The 21337-nt window shown below is 33.6% G+C and overlaps 1 protein-coding gene and 1 non-coding gene across 2 annotated transcripts; both read right to left on the reverse strand.

Moving 5' to 3' along the window:
- Positions 1-1241: 1241 nt before the first annotated feature.
- On the reverse strand, positions 1242-1348 carry LOC126494485 (U6 spliceosomal RNA). The gene has a single exon (XR_007590011.1). It is a non-coding gene; the product is annotated as a U6 spliceosomal RNA (small nuclear RNA).
- Positions 1349-16812: 15464 nt separating this feature from the next.
- Positions 16813-17730, reverse strand: LOC126494455 (putative gustatory receptor clone PTE03). Its single transcript, XM_050131822.1, has one exon. It carries the CDS (start codon positions 17728-17730, stop codon positions 16813-16815), a length of 918 nt encoding a protein of 305 aa, XP_049987779.1.
- Positions 17731-21337: the final 3607 nt, after the last annotated feature.

Raw genomic sequence — 21337 nt, forward strand, 5'->3', positions numbered from 1 at the left:
CACCTCCAACCTTCTACCTTTCTTCTTTTGAGATCAACCAAGGGCACTAGCAATAGGCTACATATTGGAGACTGTCTTGGATAGTCATGATTAACAACTGAAAACAGAGATTCTCACGTCTTGTATTTAGGTTTTTGTTGGATTGTCTATGTCTCTTAGAGAGAACATCGTCAACCCAGAGAAGAAAAGTTCCCTAATGTATATATTGTTAACCACATTGTAAGAGGCTGTTAGTGTGAACAACCCTCCACTTGTTCACTTCTTGGCCACCCAGACACCCGAAATAACCACAATGAAACTGTATTCATTAAATCACTATTTGGCCAATTACTTAAGTGTATTGTTAGCTAGCTCTTACATTTAGAATGAATCTATCTCCATTATTCTATATTTTACTACAAGGCTTATGGCCTACTGGCAAGCTTTCAGCATCTGTCTCTGGCAGCATCTCCATGGCTTCTCTCTGACACTACCTCCTTTTTCCCAGCATTCAGCCTACCTTTCCCCTCCTAACTATTCTGTATCTTGCTATAGGCCAAGCCAGTTTCTTTATTCATTAACCAATAAAAGCAACACATAGACAGAAGGACATCCCATACCATTTCCTTTTCTGACCAGAAGAAAAGTTTACTAATATATTTATGAGCATTACAAGCTCTTTTTCATGTATTTAGATATAAGTGACTGAATCTGTTAGAAAACCCATCCACAGTGAATGAGGTTTCCCTTTGCTCATCATATACTTCAGTATTTGTTTTCAGTTTTTTTGATATTTGATCTTTACCATTTTCACTTGGATAAGATGAAATCTCAATGTTGCTTTGATTTATATTTTCCTAACTGCTAGAGATGATAAAATTTTCTGACACTATTTTTTCTTCTGATGAATTATTCTTCAGGTCTGAGGACCATTTAAAGTAGGTAATTTGTTTTCTATGTTTTTTTGATTACTTTAAATATCCTGGATATTAATACTTTCTCAAATATTCTAGATATTAATACTTTCCCAAATATATAGCTGGCTACAATTCTTTCATATATTTGGCGTTGTTTTCTTCTCCCAATTTGTTATTTTATCTGTGCAGATTTTAAATTTTAAATTTTGGGAAATCCCACTTGTCAGTCTTAATTTTTGTATAATGAAATCTTATTAAGAAAACTCTTTCCCAAATCTATATCATGTAGGGTTCTGGGCTATGCTTTGTTCTTTGACATCATTATAGTTTACTATTATGCTACTTCCATTCTTTTTATTTTTCATGACTTTGCATGTCATCCTTGCACAGGGGCAAGTCTAATCTTCTTTGTATCATTTCAATTTTAGTATATGTGCTGGCGAAGCAAGCACAATTTTTAATAATATATTTATTCATTTATTTTACATTCTAGCTGACAATATTTTCTTCCTTCTCTCATTCAAATCATTTTCCCCCATCTCTCCTCGGCTCTCTCCTCCCAATACACTCCTCCTAATTTTCTGTTCAGGAAAGTATACAGAAATCCCATGAGTATTAGCAAAACATGGCATATCAAGTTGCAGTAAGACTAAGCACTACTCATTGTATTATAAATGTGCAAGGCAAATTATTATGAGGAGTAGGATCACAAAAATTTGAAAAAAAGATGGAGACAGTCTTTGTTCCCTCTGTTAGGAATCTAACAAAAGGACCAAGCATCACAACTGTGACATGAATGCTTTCTCATTGATGTTTAGTCTCTGTAAGCCCTATGAGCTCAGTTTTTTTTTTTTTTTGACTCTTTGAGTTCCCTTTGGTATTCTTGATGCCTTTGGATCTTATAATGTATTCTCTCCCTTTTCCTCTGGATTCCCAGACTTCTCCCTAATGTTTGACTGTGGGTGTGAATTTGTTTCCATCAGTTGTTGGATGATGCCTTTCTGATGATAATTAGGCTAGTCACCAATCTGGTCACAGAAGCTGGCCAGTTCAGACTATGTGTCCACTATTGCTAGGAGTCTTAGCTGGGGTTAGCTAAGTATTCTTCTAGCAAGCTCAGCTTTCAGTTTTCATGTTTAGGTCTTTGATCCATTTGAGTAGGTTTTTGTGTAAGGTAGTATATATGAGTACAATTTCTTCTCCATGGGGATATTTACTTTATACAGAAAATGCTTTTTTTATCTTCAGCTTCTGCTATTAGACCCTTTTACAAATACCAAGTGGTCAAACGGATGTATAACTATTATGTGCATGTCTGATTTGGGTCAGTACTACATTGTTTATATTCTATGAATTTATATGATATCTTCAAATATGGTATGATATTCCCTCAAGCATTGTTATTTTTGCATAAGTTTATTTTGACTATGACAAGAAAATATCTTCTTATCAAACCTTACCATTCCTTTATAAATGTTTGCAAATAAGAATTTCCTAGGTGGAACCCATAAAATTAAAAAAGACAATAAAATCTCATCAAGATAATAGAAAAGTTTCAACAAGACACAAAGCAACAACTTAAGGAAACTAAGAAAAAAGAAATGAAAAGAGAATGTATGCCTGGTTGATGCTCAAGGAAAAACAAACACAATTACCCAATAAAAGTACACAGGCTAACTGAATGAATGTGGAAACAGGATTCATCCTTCTGTAGCATATGAGAAACACACATCAACATCAAAGATAGATATTACCTCAGAGTAAAGAATTGAACATGGATTTCAAAGCAAATGGACCTAAGAGACCTAAGAAACAAGCTGGTTTAGCCATTATAATATCTAAAAAAATCAACATCTAGTCAAAACAAAATGAGATTAGGAATAATGTTGGAGCCCACGAGACTATATTCAGCAAATATACAGCTGACAGATACATAAAGACAGATCCACAAGTGCACAGCTTATGGAGCAACCTGTTTTTCAGAGCTGCAACATCACTTGCCTTTTGAAAAAGTTGCTGTCATATCTGTAAAAACCTTGTGAAGCCATGATAGACATCCAATTCTTAGCCTTGAGGGGGTTCTGAGGCTGATACTCAAGGCTCCCAATAGAATAACATTCCCTACTCACCAAGGGAAAAATCCACTAAATAATGTTTCAATCATTAACATCCATTTCCCAAAGTCAATTGCACCCATATTTGTAAGAGACTCATTATTAAATCTTAAAAGATATATTGACCCTCAAACATTAATAGTGGGAGACTCTAATACCCCACTTTCACCAGTAGACAGGTCACCCAGACAGAAACTAAACAGGAAAATAATAGAACTAAGAGACGGTATGACTCAAATGGACCTAATAGATAACTTCAGAAAATTTCAACCAAGCACAAAATAATATAACTCCTTCAAAACACTTCTTGGAATTTTCTCTAAAATTGGCCACATACTCTGTCACAAAGCAAGCTTCAACAAATATTAAAAGAATGAAATAACTTCCTGCATTCTATCAGACAACCATAGACTAAACTAGATTTTAACAACATCATCATCAACAACAATAACAACCATAGAATGCCTACAAAGTCATGGAAAGTGAACAATTCTCTTCTGAATGACTACTGGGTCAAAGCAGAAATGAAGAAATTAAGAATTCCTAAAATTCAGTAAAAATGAATATACAACACGCCCAAATTGATGGGACAAAATGAAAGTGGAACTACCTGTAATTTCATACAGCTAAGTGCCTGTAGAAAGAAAATGGAGAGAGCACTTGCATCCTAACAGCACAGCTGAAAGATCTTGACAAAAAGAAGTAAGCATACCCAAGAGTAGTAGATAGCAGTAAGTCATTAAACCAAGGGTTGAAATAAATAAAATACAAACAGAACAATAGAAAGAATCAATGAAACCAGGAGTTGGTTCTTTGAGAAAACAAACAAGATAAATAAACCATATTCAAACTAAAAGACACAGAGAGAATGTCCAAATTAACAAAATCAGAAAAAAGTGTGGCATAACAACAGAGACAGAGGAAGTCCAAAGAATAGTTAGGTAATACTTTGTTTATTTATTTATTTATTTATTTATTAAGATTTCTGCCTCCTCCCCACCACCGCCTCCCATTTCCCTCCCCCTCCTCCAATCAACTCCCCCTCCCTCATCAGCCCAAAGAGCAATAAGGGTTCCCTGTCCTGTGGGAAGTCCAAGGACCACCCACCTCCTTCCAGGTCTATTTAGGTGAACATCCAAACTGCCTAGGCTCCCACAAAGCCAATACGTGCAGTAGGATCAAAACCCAGTGTCATTATTCTTGAGTTCTCAGTAGTCCTCATTGTCCACTATGTTCAGCGAGTCTGGTTTTATCCCATGCTTTTTCAGACCCAATAGCCAGAACCTGGAAACAACCTAGATGCCTTCAATGGAAGAATGGATGAAGAAAGTATGGAATATATACACATTAGAGTACTACTCAGCAGTAAAAAACAAGGACTTCTTGAATTTTGCATGCAAATGGACGGAAATAGAAAACACTATCCTGAGTGAGGTAAGCCAGACCCAAAAAGAGGAACATGGGATGTACTCACTCATAATTGGTTTCTAGCCATAAATAAAGGACATTGAGCCTATAATTCGTGATCCTAGAGAAGCAAAATAAGAAGGTGAACCCAAAGAAAAACATATAGTCATCCTCCTGGATAATACCTTCATTAGGCGATGAAAGGAGACAGAGACAGAGACCCACATTAGAGCACTGGGCTGAAATCCCAAGGTCCAATTCAGGAGCAGAAGGAGAGAGAGCACGAGCAAGGAACTCAGGACCTCGAGGGGTGCACCCACACACTGAGACAATGGGGATGTTCTATAGGTCATACTTTAAAAGCCTATACTCTACCAAATTTGAAAATCTAAAAGAAATGCACAATTTTCTCAACAAATACCACTTACCAAATATAAATCAAGATTAGATAATGGATTCAAATATACCTATTACCCCTAAGGAAATAGAAGCAGCCATTAAAAGTCTCCATACCAAACAAAACACCAAGGACATGAATGTTTGAGCACATAATTCGACCAGGGTTTCAAGGATGATCTAATGTCAATATTCCTCAAATTTTTCTACAAAATAGAAATAGAAGGCGATGGTGGCGCACGCCTTTAAGCCCAGCACTCGGGAGGCAGAGGCAGGCGGATCTCTGTGAGTTCGAGACCAGCCTGATCTACAGAGCTAGTTCCACGACAGGCTCCAAAGCCACAGAGAAACTCTGTCTCGAAAAAAAAAAAAGAAATAGAAGGAATATTTCCAAATCAATTTTATGAGGCCAAAGTCACCCTGATAGCCAAACCAAACCAAACAAAGATAGAGAATTATAGACCAATTTCTGTAATGAGCATTGCTGCAAAAATAATTATAAAATACTCACAAATTTCCAAGAACACAAAAAAAAATGTTCATCTACCATGATCAAATAGGCTTCATTCCAGATTCAGGGATTGTTCAATATAAAATAATTTGTCAAAGTAATCAACTGTATAAAAAATACCTGGGAAGAAAAATAAAACAAAACAACAACTGAAAATTATGATCATCATATTAGAACCTGAAAAAAACCCAGTGATAAAATATAACAGCCCTTCCTGGTAAATATCTTGGAGACAGCAAGGCCACAAGGGACATACCTAAACCTAATAAAGGTAATTTACAGCAAACCAAGAACCAACGTCAAATTAAAAAGAAAGATACTAGAAGCAACTCCATTAAAATCAAGAGCATGACAATGCTGTCCACTTTCTTTATATAAATTCAGGTATTACTTGAAGTTCTAACTATAGCAATAAGATAAATGAAGAAAATCAAGGAATACAAATAAGAAAGGAAGAAGTCAATTTATCTTTATTTGCAGGTGATACGATAGTATACATAAATGAGAACAAAAATTCTACCAGGGACCTCTTACAGTTGATAATCACCTTCACTGAAGTGGCTGGACACAAGATTAACTAAAAAAAAAAAAAACTATTAACCCTCCTATACACAAAGAACAAACAGACCATGAAAGAATTCAGGGAAAGAATGCCCTTCATAACAACCACAAATAAATAATATGAAATTAGGCATTTTATGTAAGTTTTGATGTATCTCTAATCAAGCAAATGAAAGACTTGTATGATAAAACTTTAAGACTTTGAAGAAAGAAATTGAAGAAGATATCAGAAGATGGAAAGATCTTCCATGCATATGGATCAATAGAATTAACAGTAAAAATGGTCATCTTACCAAAAATAATCTACAGATTCAATGAATTCCACACACATCAAAATTTCAACATAATTCTTTGCAGATCTTGAGAGAACAATACTCAGCATTATATGGAAAAAAACTAGGCTAGATAAAACAATTGTATATAATAAAAGAATAACTGATAGTATCAAGAGCTCCAATTTCAAGCTATACTATACTCCTCTGGTAATGAAAATCTCATGGAATTGGCATAAAAGCCTACAAGTTGATCAATGCAATAGAATCAAACACCATGACATAATCCCAGACACCTACAGACACCTGATTATTCATAAAGAAATTAGAAATAGATGATTGGAAAAAAGAAGGCATCTTCAACCAATTTTGCTGGTCTAATTGGATGCCTGCATGAAGAAAAATAACAATACATCCATACTTACTACGCTGTGCAAAACTCAATCCCAAGTGGATAAAATAAAACTTTAATTCCAGGAAATACAGAGACAAATTTCACTATCAGAGTAAAATGAAAGAGCCAGAGGATCTGTTAGATATTGTAAGAATGTATATCATAGTAAGTTCAGCATATATACCTATCAAAATCTCATGAAAATGATAACATAAATCTGAGCAAAACAAGGAAAAAGATAAAATGTATGTTTAAATGAACAGAGGGGAGCCCATAGGTCCTGAACTCTACAATGCAGGGTAGAAGCCTTACAACTCAGAGAGAAAGACATCCTGAAAGATTGGAGACAAGGAATATCACAAAGCCATACCACACAGCAAATCTCACACAAGAGATTTATTGGGAGGAAAAAGCAGGAGAGTGCCTACCTCTGCTCCAGTAAGTATCAGCAGAGAACTGTGCAGAAGGCATGACTTATATAGAGTTTGTCAGGGTGAAGCTTTCTAGGATAGAGATTGATGGGATTTCAGGTACAGAGATTGACCTTTTTACACTGGCTCACACAATCAAGATATCTCTTTTCTTCCTCTCCCTCTCTCTCCTCCACCCATCTCAAAGATCTTGTTTCTCATGTTCTCCTCCTCCCACTCCTTCTCTTCTTCCTCTCCCATTCTGTCCTCAGTTTCCCCACACACACACATACTCCCAATATGCTCAGGATATCTTGTCTCTTAGAGTTCTCCCTGCTACTCAGCTTTTCTGGGCTCATAAACTATAGGCTAATTATATTTTACTTTATGTTTAATATCCACTTATGAGTGAGTGCATGCCATAATTTTCTTTCTAGGTCTGGGTTACCTCAGTCAGGATGTTTTATTTTTCAAATTCTATGCATTTGCATACAAATTTAAAGATGTTTCTGGTTTTTGTTTAACCACTGAGTAGTACTCCATTGTTTAAACAGACCACATTTTCTTTATCTATTCTTCAGCTGAGGGGAATCTAGGTTGTTTCTAGATTCTTTCTATGAGAAACAGTGCTGTTGTGAACACTTGTGGTATGAGTGTGGATCTTTTGGGTATTTTATGCCCAACAGTGCTATTACTGGAACTTGAGGTAGATTGATTCCCAATTTTTTGAGAAACCACCATATTGATTTCCAAAGTAGCTGTATAAATTTACACTCCCACCAACCATAGATGAGTGTTCCCATTACTCTGCATCCTCTCCAGCATAAGTAGTCATTGGTGTTGTCAAAGTTATCCATTTTGACAGTTTTAACATGGTATCTCAAAGTAGTTTTTATTTACATTTGCCTGATGACTAAGGATATTGAGAAATTTCTGAAGTGTTTTTCAGTCATTTGCAATTCTCCTGTTGAGATTTCTCTATTTAGATCTGTATCCAATTTTTTATGGAATTGTTTGGTATTTTGATGTCTAGTTTTTTTTTATTTCTTTACATATTTTAGAAATTGGTCCTGTCCTGTGACTGATGTGGCTGATGTGGAGTTAGTGAAGATCTATCATATTCTTTAGGCTTCTGTTTGTCTTGCTAACTGTGTTTTTCTAAGTTTCTTAGTTTCTAAGTTTCAGGATGTCCCATTTATTAATTGTTGCTCTCAGTGTCTGTGCTACTGTGATTATATTAAGAAAGTTGTCTTCTGTGTCAATAGTAGAGCTTGAAGTCAGGGATGGTGATGCCTCTGGAGGTTCCTTTGTTATACAGGATTGCTTTGACTTTCCTAGGTATTTTGTTTTTCCATATGAAGCTGATTGTGTTTCTTTCAAGGTCTGTGAAAAATTATGTTGAGATTTTGACAGGAATGGCATTGAATCTGTAGATTGATTTTGGTAAAAATGCCAATCTTATTACGTTGATCCTACCTATCCAAGAACATGGAAGATCTCTCCATTTTCTGATATCTTCCAAAGTAGTTGCACAGGTTTGCATTCCCACCAGCAATGGATGAGTGTTCCCCTTACTCCACATCCTCTCCAGCAAAGGCTATCATTGGTGTTTTTGATTTTAGCCATTCTGATACGTGTAAGATGGTATTTCAAAGTTGTTTTGATTTGCATTTCCCTGATCGCTAAGGAGGTTGAGCATAACCTTAAGTGTCTTTTGGCCATTTGAACTTCTGTTGAGAATTCTCTGTTCAGTTCAGTGCCCCATTTTTTAATTGGGTTAATTAGCATTTTAAAGTCTAGTTTCTTGAGTTCTTTATATATTTTGTAGATCAGACCTTTGTCTGTTGCGGGGTTAGTGAAGATCTTCTCCCAATCAGTAGGTTGCCTTTTTGTCTTAATGACAGTGTCCTTTGCTTTACAGAAGTTTCTCAGTTTTAGGAGGTCCCATTTATTCAATGTTGCCCTGATTGTCTGTGATACTGGGGTTCTATGTAAGAAGTGGTCTCCTGTGCCCATGTGTTGCAGACTACTTCCCATTTTCTCTTCTATCAGGTTCAGTGTGTTCAGATTAATATTGAGGTCTTTAATCCAATTGGACTTGAGTTTTGTGCATGGTGATAGATATGGATCTATTTTCATTCTACAGGTTGACAACCACTTATGCCAGCACCATTTGTTGAAGATGCTTTCTTTCTTCCATTGTATAATTTTAGCTTCTTTGTCGAAAATCAGGTGTTCATAGGTTTGTGGTTTAATATCCAAGTCTTCTATTCGATTCCATTGATCGACTTCTCTGTTTTTATGCCAATACCAATCTGTTTTCAATACTATAGCTCTGTAATAGAGTTTGAAGTCAGGGATGGTAATGCCTCCAGAAGTTCCTTTATTGTATAGGATTATTTTGGCTATCCTGGGTTTTATGTTTTTCCATATAAAGTTGATTATTGTTCTCTCAAGGTCTGTGAAGAATTTTGTTGGAATTTTAATGGGGATTGCACTGAATCTATAGATTGCCCTTGGTCTAATTACCATTTTTACTATGTTGATCCTACCCATCCAAGAGCATGGGAGATCCTTCCATTTTCTGGTGTCCTCTTCAATTTCTTTCTTCAGTGCCTTAAAGTTCTTGTCAAATAGATCTTTCATTTCCTTGGTTAGAGTTACCCCAAGATACTTTATGCTATTTGTGGCTTTTGTAAAAGTGAAGTTTCTCTGAATTTCCTCTCTGCTTCTCTATTCTTTGTGTATAGGAGGGCTACTGATTTTTTTAGTTGATCTTCAGTTTCTTTTTTTAAAAAAGATTTAAAGTTCTTTCATACAGGTCTTTCACTTCTTTGGTTAGCATTACCCTAAGATATTTTATGTTATTTGTTGCTATTTAAAGGGTGATGTTTCTCTGATTTATATCTTAGTCCTTTTATCATTTGTATATAGAAGGGCTACTGATTCTTTTGAGTTGTTCTTGTACCCTGCCACATTAACAAAAGTGTTTATCAACTTTAGGGGTTACCTTGTAGAATTTTGGGATTACTTATGTATACTATCATAAGATTCCAATCTTTTTAGCATGTAAAATATATTCTTGGAATATGACACTACCTCAGGAATCCATGAATTTGAGTAGGAGAAATAAAAGTTATCTGGGAGGATTTGGAGAGAGCAAATTAAAGAGAAAAATAATGTAATTATAAAAAGTAAGAATAATAATTTATAAATACCCCATATTGAAAAAGTCTGGATAGAAAGTTTATTCAATAAGATACAACCTTTCATAAGATAACCCTGACAAATTTATAGGTCATATTGATTTTAAAATAATATACTAGCATATCTATTAAACCTTACCTACTAAAGGAATAACATAAAATATTAATATATTATTTAAGTGCAACTACCTGTAATACACTTCTGATATAAAAGTGAATTAAAAATTTTTATGTAGTTTTAAAATGCTGAACAACTCAGAGTCTCATAATTTGCTTAGAAGTATGTCTTCACTGAACCCAAATCAAAAACCTTTGCATGTTAAGGAGTATCATATTTTCATCAATATGAGACAGACAGTTCTAAATATGATCTTTATTGTTAAAATTGTATTTATGTCTTACTGATCACATTATTGTCACATATAACTCGCACGGGTTACTTAATTCTTTACAATATTTCCATACATGCATACATTACACATCATAATTATAGAGTTCTACATTTTCACTATCTTCTTTCCTTTTCCTTAATACTACAGTATGTAATAGTTACATAGTAATGAAACCAAAACTATTAAAAAATATTTAAAATAAAATATATCTTGGAGTAACTCTAACAAAACAAGTGAAAGACGGGAAACAGGAGGTGATGTGAGTGGTGACATAGGCTGTGAATATGTTTTATTGCCATTTGTTAATTAAGAAGTTGCTTTGGTCGATGGCTTAAAAGATTAAAGCCAGGCTGGGAGAGATATAGAGAGAGTCAAGGAGAAGCAATGTAGCTGCCACAGAGACAGACCCCAGATGCTTGACAGAACCTTATTATTAAGCCACGGCCACATGGCAATACACAGATTAATAGAAATGGGTTAATTTAAGACATAAGTGCTAGATAGAAATACACATAAGCTATTGGACAAACAGTATTGCAATTAATATAGTTTCTGAGTGATTATTTAAGGTCTGGGTGGCTGGAAACAAATGAGCAGCCTTCTTCTACAGATTGGCTTGCCAACATGTCCCAGTTAAATCCACATAAAATATGAGAGAGCTTATAAAAAATTCTAGACACACACACAAAAAAAACAAAGTTTGGCCAATTGTTTTTATGTTATGTTTGCTGATGACAAGCAGGGATTTTTTTTTGTTCTTTTTTTGGCTGCTAATGCTGAATCAAGACAGAACAGTGGTTTATTGATACAGTGGTTTATTGATACAAATTTAGCATAAATTTTGCTACATGTATATTTATGCTCTTGATTAAGTTATTGTGTTTGTGCACCTCATTTAAAGTGCAATGTATAATTAAGAAATACAGGTTAAAAGACAGTCATCTATAATATTCAAGTTTGAAGTCATGTTATTTAGGTTTTCTAGATATATATATATATTTCAGTTAGATAATCTTCAAACCTTTCATAAAACCTATGGAATAAGGCATATAAGATGTTTTTAAAACTCAAGAATTTTCATGTCAATAAAATATAACTACTCCTTGCAGCACATATTACCTCAAGAGGATGTTGGGCATTGAAGAGATTCCTCATAAGAGTTGGTCAGCCATTGGGCAAGAAACTGTTCTTGCCTAGACTGCTTTATGTTATGCTGTAGGAAGTGGACATGCAGGACCCAAATAAAAATGGCTGCTAATCATGCCTAAAGGTGAGACCACCCTTTGGGGTTTTTGCTTCATGAAAGAGTCTGCCAGACATTCAGCAGGACACAGAATAAAGCAACTGATGATCTTTGCCAATAAAAGGCATAAGAAATATTCAAATTTCCTTCTTCACGAAAAGTCTACCAGGTACTATGGACCTGTAGAATGAAGAGGGATGCCTCTATGTTGTAGAAGACCATTGGATGTCTGTCCAGGCAGTAAGATATCTCTGTAATTTCTAGAATTTTGGAATTTGCTTACAATGCACTTTCTGTTAACTTAGATAATATTATATCCTTCTGGGGTATTTAATGGAGTTGAAGAATAGATCGTTATAATTATAGTTTACCTTAGTTATTACCAATGATAAAGTAGATATAAAGTTGTAACTATAATTTTGCTTGATACCTGCTTTGTTATATGTAATTTTAGTACGTAAAGTTAAAACCTTCCTGTTTGTTTAAGCAGAAAAGGGGAAATGGTGTGCGAAGTCCTTCTGTCCATCTGTTGCTTTTATTGGTTAATGAATAAAGAAACTGCTTTGGCCTGTAATAGGGAAGAATAGAGCTAGGTAGGAAAATGAAACTGAATGCTGGGAGAAAGTAGGTGGACTCAGTGACAGCCATGTAGCCACCAGAGGATAAAGATGTGAGACAACAGCTGAAACCTTGCCACTAGGCCACAAGTCTTTGATAAAATATGAAATAATAAAAATGGGTTAATTTAAGATGTAAGAGCTAGCTAGAAATACACCTAAGCTATTTTCAAACAGTATAGCATATGATACAGTTTTCTGAGTGATTATTTTGGATCTGGGCAGCCAGGAATAAATGATCAGCCTCTGCCAATAACATGAACTTTAAATATTTGAAGGAAGAAGTTTAAGACATCAGAAAATGGGAAGACTTCCCATGCTCCTGGGTAGGTATAAGTAACATAGTAAAAATGGCAAACTTACAAAAGCAATTTACAGATTCAATGTGATTCACAGCAAAATTCTTCTCAAACTTCAAGAGAACAATACTCAATTCATATGGAAAAAAACATAAAAGCCAAAGCAATTCTATATAATAATCAAAGTTCTGGAAGCATGATATTCCCTGACTTCAAACTCTACTAGAGCTACAGTAATAAAAATAGCCTGGTATTAAAGCAGACAGGAGGAACCAATGGAATTGAATCAAAGCATGGATATCAATCCAAACATTATGATTTTTGACAAAGAAACTAAAAATATAAAATGAAAAAAAAAAAGAAATCATGTTCAGCAAATTGTGCTGGCATGCCTGGATATCAGCATGTAGAAAAATGCAAATAGATACTTATCTATTGCCATGCACAAAACTCAGCTCAAAATGGGTCAAAGACATCGACATAAAGCCAGCCACACTGAATCTCATAGAAGAAAAAGTGGGAATGCTTTGGCACAGAAGACCACTTCCTAAATATAACCCCAGTAGCACAGACACTAAAAGAAAAATTTAATAACTGCGACCTCCTGAAACTGAGAAGCTTCTGTAAAGAAAAGCACATGATCAAAAAGAAAAAAATAGGAGCATACAAAATTGGAAAATATCTTCACATGTCTCACTTCAGACAGAGGACTAAAACTTGACATCAAAAGAAGAAATAATCCAGTAAAAATTGGGGTACAGACCTGAACAGAGAAGTCTCAATAGATGAATATCAAATTACTGGGGAAAAAACTTAAGGAAATACAAAACATCCTTAGCCATCAGTGAAACACAGGTCAAAACAACTCTAACATTCTATCTTAAACCTGTCAAAATAACCAAGACCAAAAATGTTGATGACAGTCTATACTAGAGAGGAAGGAAGTAAAGGGAACATTCCTCCATTGCTGGTGGGAGTGCAGCTCCTTTGGAAACTAGTATGGTGATTTTTTAGAAAATTAGGAAACAACCTCCCCCAAGACAGAGCAATACTACTTTTGGGTACATACCCAGAGGATACTCAGTTGTACCACAAGAACATGTGCTCAACTATGTACACAGCAGCATTATTCGTAATAGAAACTGAAAACAACAATAAATGCTTCTCAACTGACAAATGAATAATTAAAATGTGGTACATTTACACAATGGAGTACCACAAAATGGAAAAAAATGATGACTTGTTGAAATTTGCAGGCAAATGGATAGATATAGAAAAAAAAACATATTGAGTAGGGTAACCCAGAAACAAATACAATATGTACTCACTAATAAGAGGCTTTTAGACGTAAAGCAAAGAAAAGCCAGCCAAAGGGCCACCACCCCAGAGAATCTAGACAACAAAGAGGACCCTAAGAGAGACTTACAAGGACATACAAAGGAAAGAGAAAAAAAAGATCTCATGAGTAAATTGGGATCATGGGGAAAATAGGAAAGAGTAGGATGGGGAGAGGGGAGAAAGGGAGGGGAGGCAGAGAAAAACGTATATCTCAATAAAAATAATAAAAATATTTAAACTAAAAAAATAAGAAAGAAAAATATTCTTGATGGTAGTTGTGTCCAGAAATTGGTAAAATAATGGTTGCATGCTAGTTTGGGAACTCTCCTGAGGAAATGATTCTAAGAATTAATTGGAACAGACATCACTGTGAGAAATCTTGATATTTCTGAGAGTACAAACTTTAAGTGCAGCTTATATATGCACATTTCCTTTATTTTACTGTACATTCAATTAAAAACTTTAGTTCTTGCATACAACACTCTCTAATTACATAAAGATTCTAACAATTTTTATTTTAAAACTTTTCATTTTCTGGAATCTATATATTAGAAGGAGTAATCCAGATGTAATGATTGAAATAGGAATAGAAAATAAAAATTTATCATGGGTAATAAATGAGAAGGCATTGACAGGAGTCAAATGCCGGGTAAATGTCTGTGAACTGTGTCAATAGTTCTACTCAGAACAATAAACTCTATTAAAACATTAATCAACAAAATTAACTTTTGAATCAACTTGTATATAGAAATCTGATACTAAGTGTCATTATTTACTCTAAAGCAGGAATTGTGCTGTTTCTTTCTAATAGCAATTGCAAGGTACAATTAAGTGCAACAGTAATCATGTATTATAGGAATAGTTTCCATATGTCCACAATAATCACCAGAGTATTTATTCTGACATCACCTTTGATCTTTATGGATTTCACAAATGCATGTTTCTACAGAGACCATGGGCAATTCATGAGTCATGAGTCATGTGGATGTTGTTAATTCGCTAATGATAACCTCATCTATCTCACCAGAAATTCATTGATAAATGAGTACATACCAGATTCTGGATTACAATATATGAAAGGGTGATTTTTGGATGATCTTGAAAGAACATCATTTCTATTAATATAGAATTTTGATAAACAGTACTCAAGAAAGATATAATATCTGTTATACCAGCAATAAACCACATGTCAGCAGGGTAAAACAGCCTTTGGAAGAAAATAACCAATTGACAATGATATATCTCAAACATGCCTTCCTGGACTTTAATTTACTCTAAATGACTACTATAATTCAGTAACATTATAACATATATTTTTGAAAATGTTACATAAAAATATTATGTTTACACCATTTCCCCTTCTTCTTGACAGTCCTGTCTGTCTCCACTACCCCTTTTCAAATTCATGTCATTTCATTGCTTAATTATTGTTAATGTGTGCTGTACATGTATATGTCTGTGTTTGTGTCTGTTGTTTTCATTTAGTGTTGTTCATATATATATTGGGACTGACTCCTCGAGGAGAATGATGTTCCCTCTCTCAGATGAAAATTTCCTGTAGCTGTAATACTTCATATAGGGATTGCATCTTTTGAGATTTCTGTCATCTATATTGGCATGTTAATATTGTTAGCATTTTTCATGTCTCCTCTAGGTGATCACATTAACAGTATTTCATGGGTGGAACTCCTCTGTCATATAGGAACCACTATCTTACAGCAGATTCCCTATTTATCTGCCTCTTTTACAAATATACACCTCCCTTTTCTGTGATTTTTCCTGACTCTTCATGTAGTTTTTATGTATTGAGATTTGCTACCACATAGCCAGTTGTTCTTTTCATTTTGACCAGATGTGTCTTTCTTTGATTGTCTTAATCTGCTTCAAAAAGAAGTTTCCTGAATAAGAGGTGTTACACTTACATGTAGGTATAAGGATAAATATTCAATTTAGAAATTATACTGGATTAGAGAAGATGCAGTAGGAGGTTCTTCTCTAGGGTCTTCAAATAAGTCCTTCTGCTCCCCATTTGTCCTATTTTTGCCTTTATAGAATCTGTAAGTTTCTGTTATCTTTGCAAAGAAACTCAAAACTTTATAATAAATGGAACTCATAATATAGAATAATTTCATGAATAGGGAATAAAAAAGTATTGTTGTAATAGAAATAACAGTCACTAAGGAAACCTCAGCTTCAGCACTGTCTCACAACACATAGCTCTTCCATTTTTTTTTCAATTCAACAGAAGCTTCTACATATAATTCATCATTGTAGCTCCAGTGAAAAAAATTCAAATTAATTTGGGTGTTAAAATTATTACAATGAATTCAGAAAGTCATATAATATTACAATATCCATGAGTATGTAGTAGGCTCAGTCTATTAAAATATGCACTTAACTAACTTGGTATTGTTTAACATAATACTGTAAATAATATAATGAGTTACCTACCCCCAGATAATTATATACAGAGTCCTTTGTTCAGAGTTTGCTTCTGTGGATACTGTTCAAGAAATTAGTCTCAAAATTACTATAGTACTTCAAAATTTCCACAAACCAAAGAAGACCAACATAAACTTTCATGTAAAATAATAATAATCCTTAGATATTATTATATTTAGTCAGTATTCTAAGAAACAAATGGTTGATGGGTTGCCATTTAGCTATCACCTTCTTCCTTGAGTCAGTTCAGAAGGCCAAATTCAAAGCTATAATGCAATGTTAAAATATATGTTTTAAAAAAAGAAAATACATGTCTAGATGATTTTCCTCAAAGCTTTCTTTATATCTCTGTTTCTCAGACTGTAGATAAATGGGTTCAACATTGGAGTGAGCACAGTATACATCAGCGCTGCTACAGAAGTCTTCCTGTATGATTCTGTAAATGCAGAACTAATATATACCCCAAAAGCTGTCCCATAGAACAAAGAAACAACTGACAGATGAGACCCACATGTTGAGAACGCTTTATACCTACCACCTGGTGATGGCATTCTCAGGATGGAAGACATAATTTTAAAATAAGAGAAAATAATCCCTAGCAGGGGCACACCACCTAATGCACTAGTCACTGCGTATACCAGAATGTTATTGATGAGAGTGTCAGAACATGCAAGCTTAATGACCTGGTCAAGTTCACAAAAGAAGTGGGGAATTTCAAGATGTGTACAAAAAGATAGCTGCAAAATCATTAACCCATGAAGAAGGGCATCCATAATGCTGAGGCACAAAGAGAACAAAATCATCAGAAAACATAGGTGGAATTTCATGATGGCTGCATAGTGAAGTGGAGTACAGATGGCCACATAACGGTCATAAGCCATTGCTGCAAGGAGAAAGTTTTCCATTCCAGCAAAAAGTAAGATAAAGCTAAGCTGGGTAATACAGCCTGTGTAACTGATGGCTTTGCTCTGTCTCTGAAGGTTTACCAGCATCTTAGGAACAGTGGTGGTGCTGAAGCAGATATCAGTGAAGGACAGGTTAGAGAGGAAGAAGTACATTGGAGTGTGGAGGCGGGAGTCAGAGACAATGACCAGGATGATGAGCAGGTTCCCCAAAACTGTCACAAGATACATAAGTAGAAACAGTCCAAAGAGAATGGGCTGAAGCTCTGGATCTTCTGAGAGTCCCAAGAGGAAGAATTCTATTACACCTGTCTGGTTTTCTAATTCCATAATTTGCTTAGAGTCTGAGGGGGAAAATACAGGTGATTGATCACAAAAGCAAATTATAAACTCATGGAATTTTGCTCACATTCCTTACCCCCACACTTTACTTTTTCCATCTTTGTATCCTTCTCTCTACTAAATTACTTTATTGTACTAAAAACCTTTTTTATATTATAGAACAAAAAAAGAATAAATGGGAATATATATATATAGTTTTTAAAATGAAAATTATCTGAAACTTAAAAATATAAAAATCATACTAAATCTCAGCAAAATATAGACTTATTTGGTATTTTACATTAGATACATCTAGTCTGACTTCAATATCTAGTTTATAAACTTGAGAAAAGCTTTCAATTGTGTCAGATGTTTCCATTCTATCATTCATATAAAAGAAAACAATTATAAAATCTTAATTTAATGTTGAAAAGACAAGGGTGAGAAAACAAAATGAAAATCTTTAATAGCAGTATTTGACATGTAATAGTCATTTAGCATGTCTACTGTGATTTACTTTTGCCATGAACATAATCAGACCACTTTTAACAATTAAATGTACAAGAGAAGTGATTAGTTTAATAAGACAAGATATAAAAGAAACCATACACAAAAAATTATTGATAATTGAGGAAAGCTGGCAGTGATAGAGGTGGTCTTCTCCCTCGAAGAGAACACCTATTAGTTTATCAGTGCCAAAAGTCATTCCTGAAAAATATCTAAAAGTAACATTATAAGAACTGAACATATTATATTTAGGAATATCTATGTATTTAAATGTACAAATATTTGTGAAATAGCAATTAGTTTAAAAAGAGGCCATCAAATTTAAGGAGAACAGGGAAAGTATATTGCAGAATTTGGAAGGATAAGGTGGAAAGGATACATGTTTTAGTTATATTGTGATCTCCAAAATATAAATTAAAAAGCATTAAAAATTAGATCATCTTTAAAATAATATCAAACTTAAGTAAAGAATCATGTCTTAAAACGCAAGTGAGAATATCACATATAGAGAAGCAAGAAAAGTACTCAACTCAATAAATCACACTGATGCTAGTATTTTCACATGTATCTTTAGTGATAATTATAAAAAATAAAGTTGCCATATAAACATAAAATTGCCATAAGAATACATAATTTTTGTAATAGAGACCTAAAATATAGTGAACTTGTAAAATACTTTAAATAATATAATTAAAATATTTTATAAAATATTTAAACTATTCATGAAGACTATTAAAACAATAAAATTATCATCAAGAACTATTAAATTAAAGTAAGTTGAATATTACTAAGTGTACTAAAAATGAAATGACACACAGTTATCTCTCTAATTCATGTGTGGATTATGCATTTTTATTCAAGGGTATGAAGAAGTTGATATTTACTGTTTTCCTAAGATTTTTGGTTCACTTAAATTTTTAGAACTGTGAAGTGTCTTTGTTTTTTTTGTTTTAATTTCCTCTGCTGTATATGCCTATTCTCATTAGTTTCAACAATATATTATGTTTTCTTTATGTCAATATTAATTTGATTTATTTCAGTGCTTTTTGTACATAATAATCCATTTATCTTGTTTCTCCAAAAGAAGAACATTTATATGATGCTATTAACATGTTTACACTCAAATGTGAAATCTGGAGGATTATTAAGAATAATATCTAAGAATTATTAAATTATGCTATCTATTTCTCTCTGTGAATGTAAAAAATGTGAGTGGAAGGTAAAGTATACATTAAATTATCAGATTTTGTTTTTTATAGAAAAATTAGGTCTGGTAGCAAAAATATCATAATTGCTTTATTTATTATGGACATTCATAAATATGATTGTCTTATCTATAGTCAGAGTTACTTTGTCTTTTAAATATAAATCTCTGATGAATACCAAAATGTTCTATTAATATATAATCTTGCAATCAGCTTTTATTTATAACACAAAACTACATTGTTAGTCACAATCTTGTCCAAATTTTTTCTGAGTCAATAAATAAAAACTTATATATCATTATGTAACTTTGGCCATTGCCAAATGATTAAAATTATGTTGATCCCAAAAGATCCTTTACAAACTAGAAATAGTAAATTAGCATTGAGATTTAAACTTAGAGTAAGAAAATTAACGCAATGGAAGCTGCCCAAATATTGGTATGTAAGTACAGACAAGCATGAGAAGGTGACTGAAAATTGTGTAGATATCTGGCTTTCTCTTATCCCACACATTTCTGAATGGACCTATAGATTATGACCTCTCAGTACTACTGAGGACAATGAAAGCAATTTCAGATTACCTGGGTTTCAAGATTAAAGAATGACAGTCAGTTCTTCCCTAGATTTCAAGAGAAAACATGGTTTTGAGGAACACAAAAAGATGGGGAAGCACTGTGACCCTGTGGAGAAATGGGTCACAAAGAACAGACTCAGGAAAGCACCTACTACCTGTATAACGCTAATAAGTAGACAGTCACCAGCAGTTTACATATAGTCTCCATGGGGTTTAATATCCAGAGTTCCTCATTAGTCAGACACTTCCATTCCCGTGTTATTAGAGGGCAGCACAAATGTTTATGGAAAAAACAAAACTGAATAAAGGTAAACATTGCTTTGGTGGATTCTTTAGTACACAAAAGCCAAGTGGATACTTTCTCCCTCCTAACTATTTTTCTTATTTATTTATTTGTTTGTTTATTTGTTTGTTTTTCCATTCAAAAATTTACACTTCCTACCCTCCTCCCATTCCCTTGGAACCCTAGTCTATTTGGACTCAAAGCTTTCTATTTTTCATCACAAGAAATTCAATTACCCTTTATAAACATCAGATAATCTTTCCTTGTCACTGAACTATCTATTTTATTGCCCTATCCTGACAATAATATAAGAACTACAGAAAATATAGTTACTCTTATAAAGAAGATATATATGTATATATACACATATATGTTAAATATAAGCAATAGAGAGAAAATGTGTGAACTTTTCATTTTTTCATTTTTAATTAAAAATGTAATTATACTGCTTACCTTCTTTCTTCCTTCAAATCCCTCCAATGTAACCCCAATAGAAGAAAGCTGCTTATGCGGGCTCTATCTTTGAACTTCCAAAATTAATCAATAAATATCACCATGGAAACATACACAGTCAATCTAATGGAGGAATTTTTTTCAAGAAATTCCTTCTTTCCAAACTATTCTAGATTGTGTAAAGTTGACAAAAGTAATTGGAACAAAGGTTGCATAAAAGTCTTGAATTTGATTAATTTGACTCTAATGTAGAGTTGTAGGGTGAATAGGTATTTAAAATATCACATAGGGCCCTTTTGGAGTACAGATTTAGTGTAATTTTAAATATATATTCATTCTACAATCACTCAAAACAAACAATAAATAATCTATTAAAACATTTCAGTGATGCAGAAAGAAAAAAATTCTAAACATTTTCTAAGAAAACATCATTACACTTGCAATGAAATAGAATATAAGCAGAACAATGACACCAAAACAAATCCACTATAGACCAATTTCTTTATTGAACATAGACAAAATAATTCACAAGAAAATAGTTGCAACCTGAATCAGAAACATCAAAATAAGCATATATTATGAAGAAATTGGCTT

This window comes from Alexandromys fortis, unplaced genomic scaffold, assembly GCF_014885135.2.
Source record: "Alexandromys fortis isolate MF-2015 unplaced genomic scaffold, M_Fortis_MF-2015_v1.1 scaffold_350, whole genome shotgun sequence".
Lineage (NCBI taxonomy): Eukaryota > Metazoa > Chordata > Mammalia > Rodentia > Cricetidae > Alexandromys > Alexandromys fortis.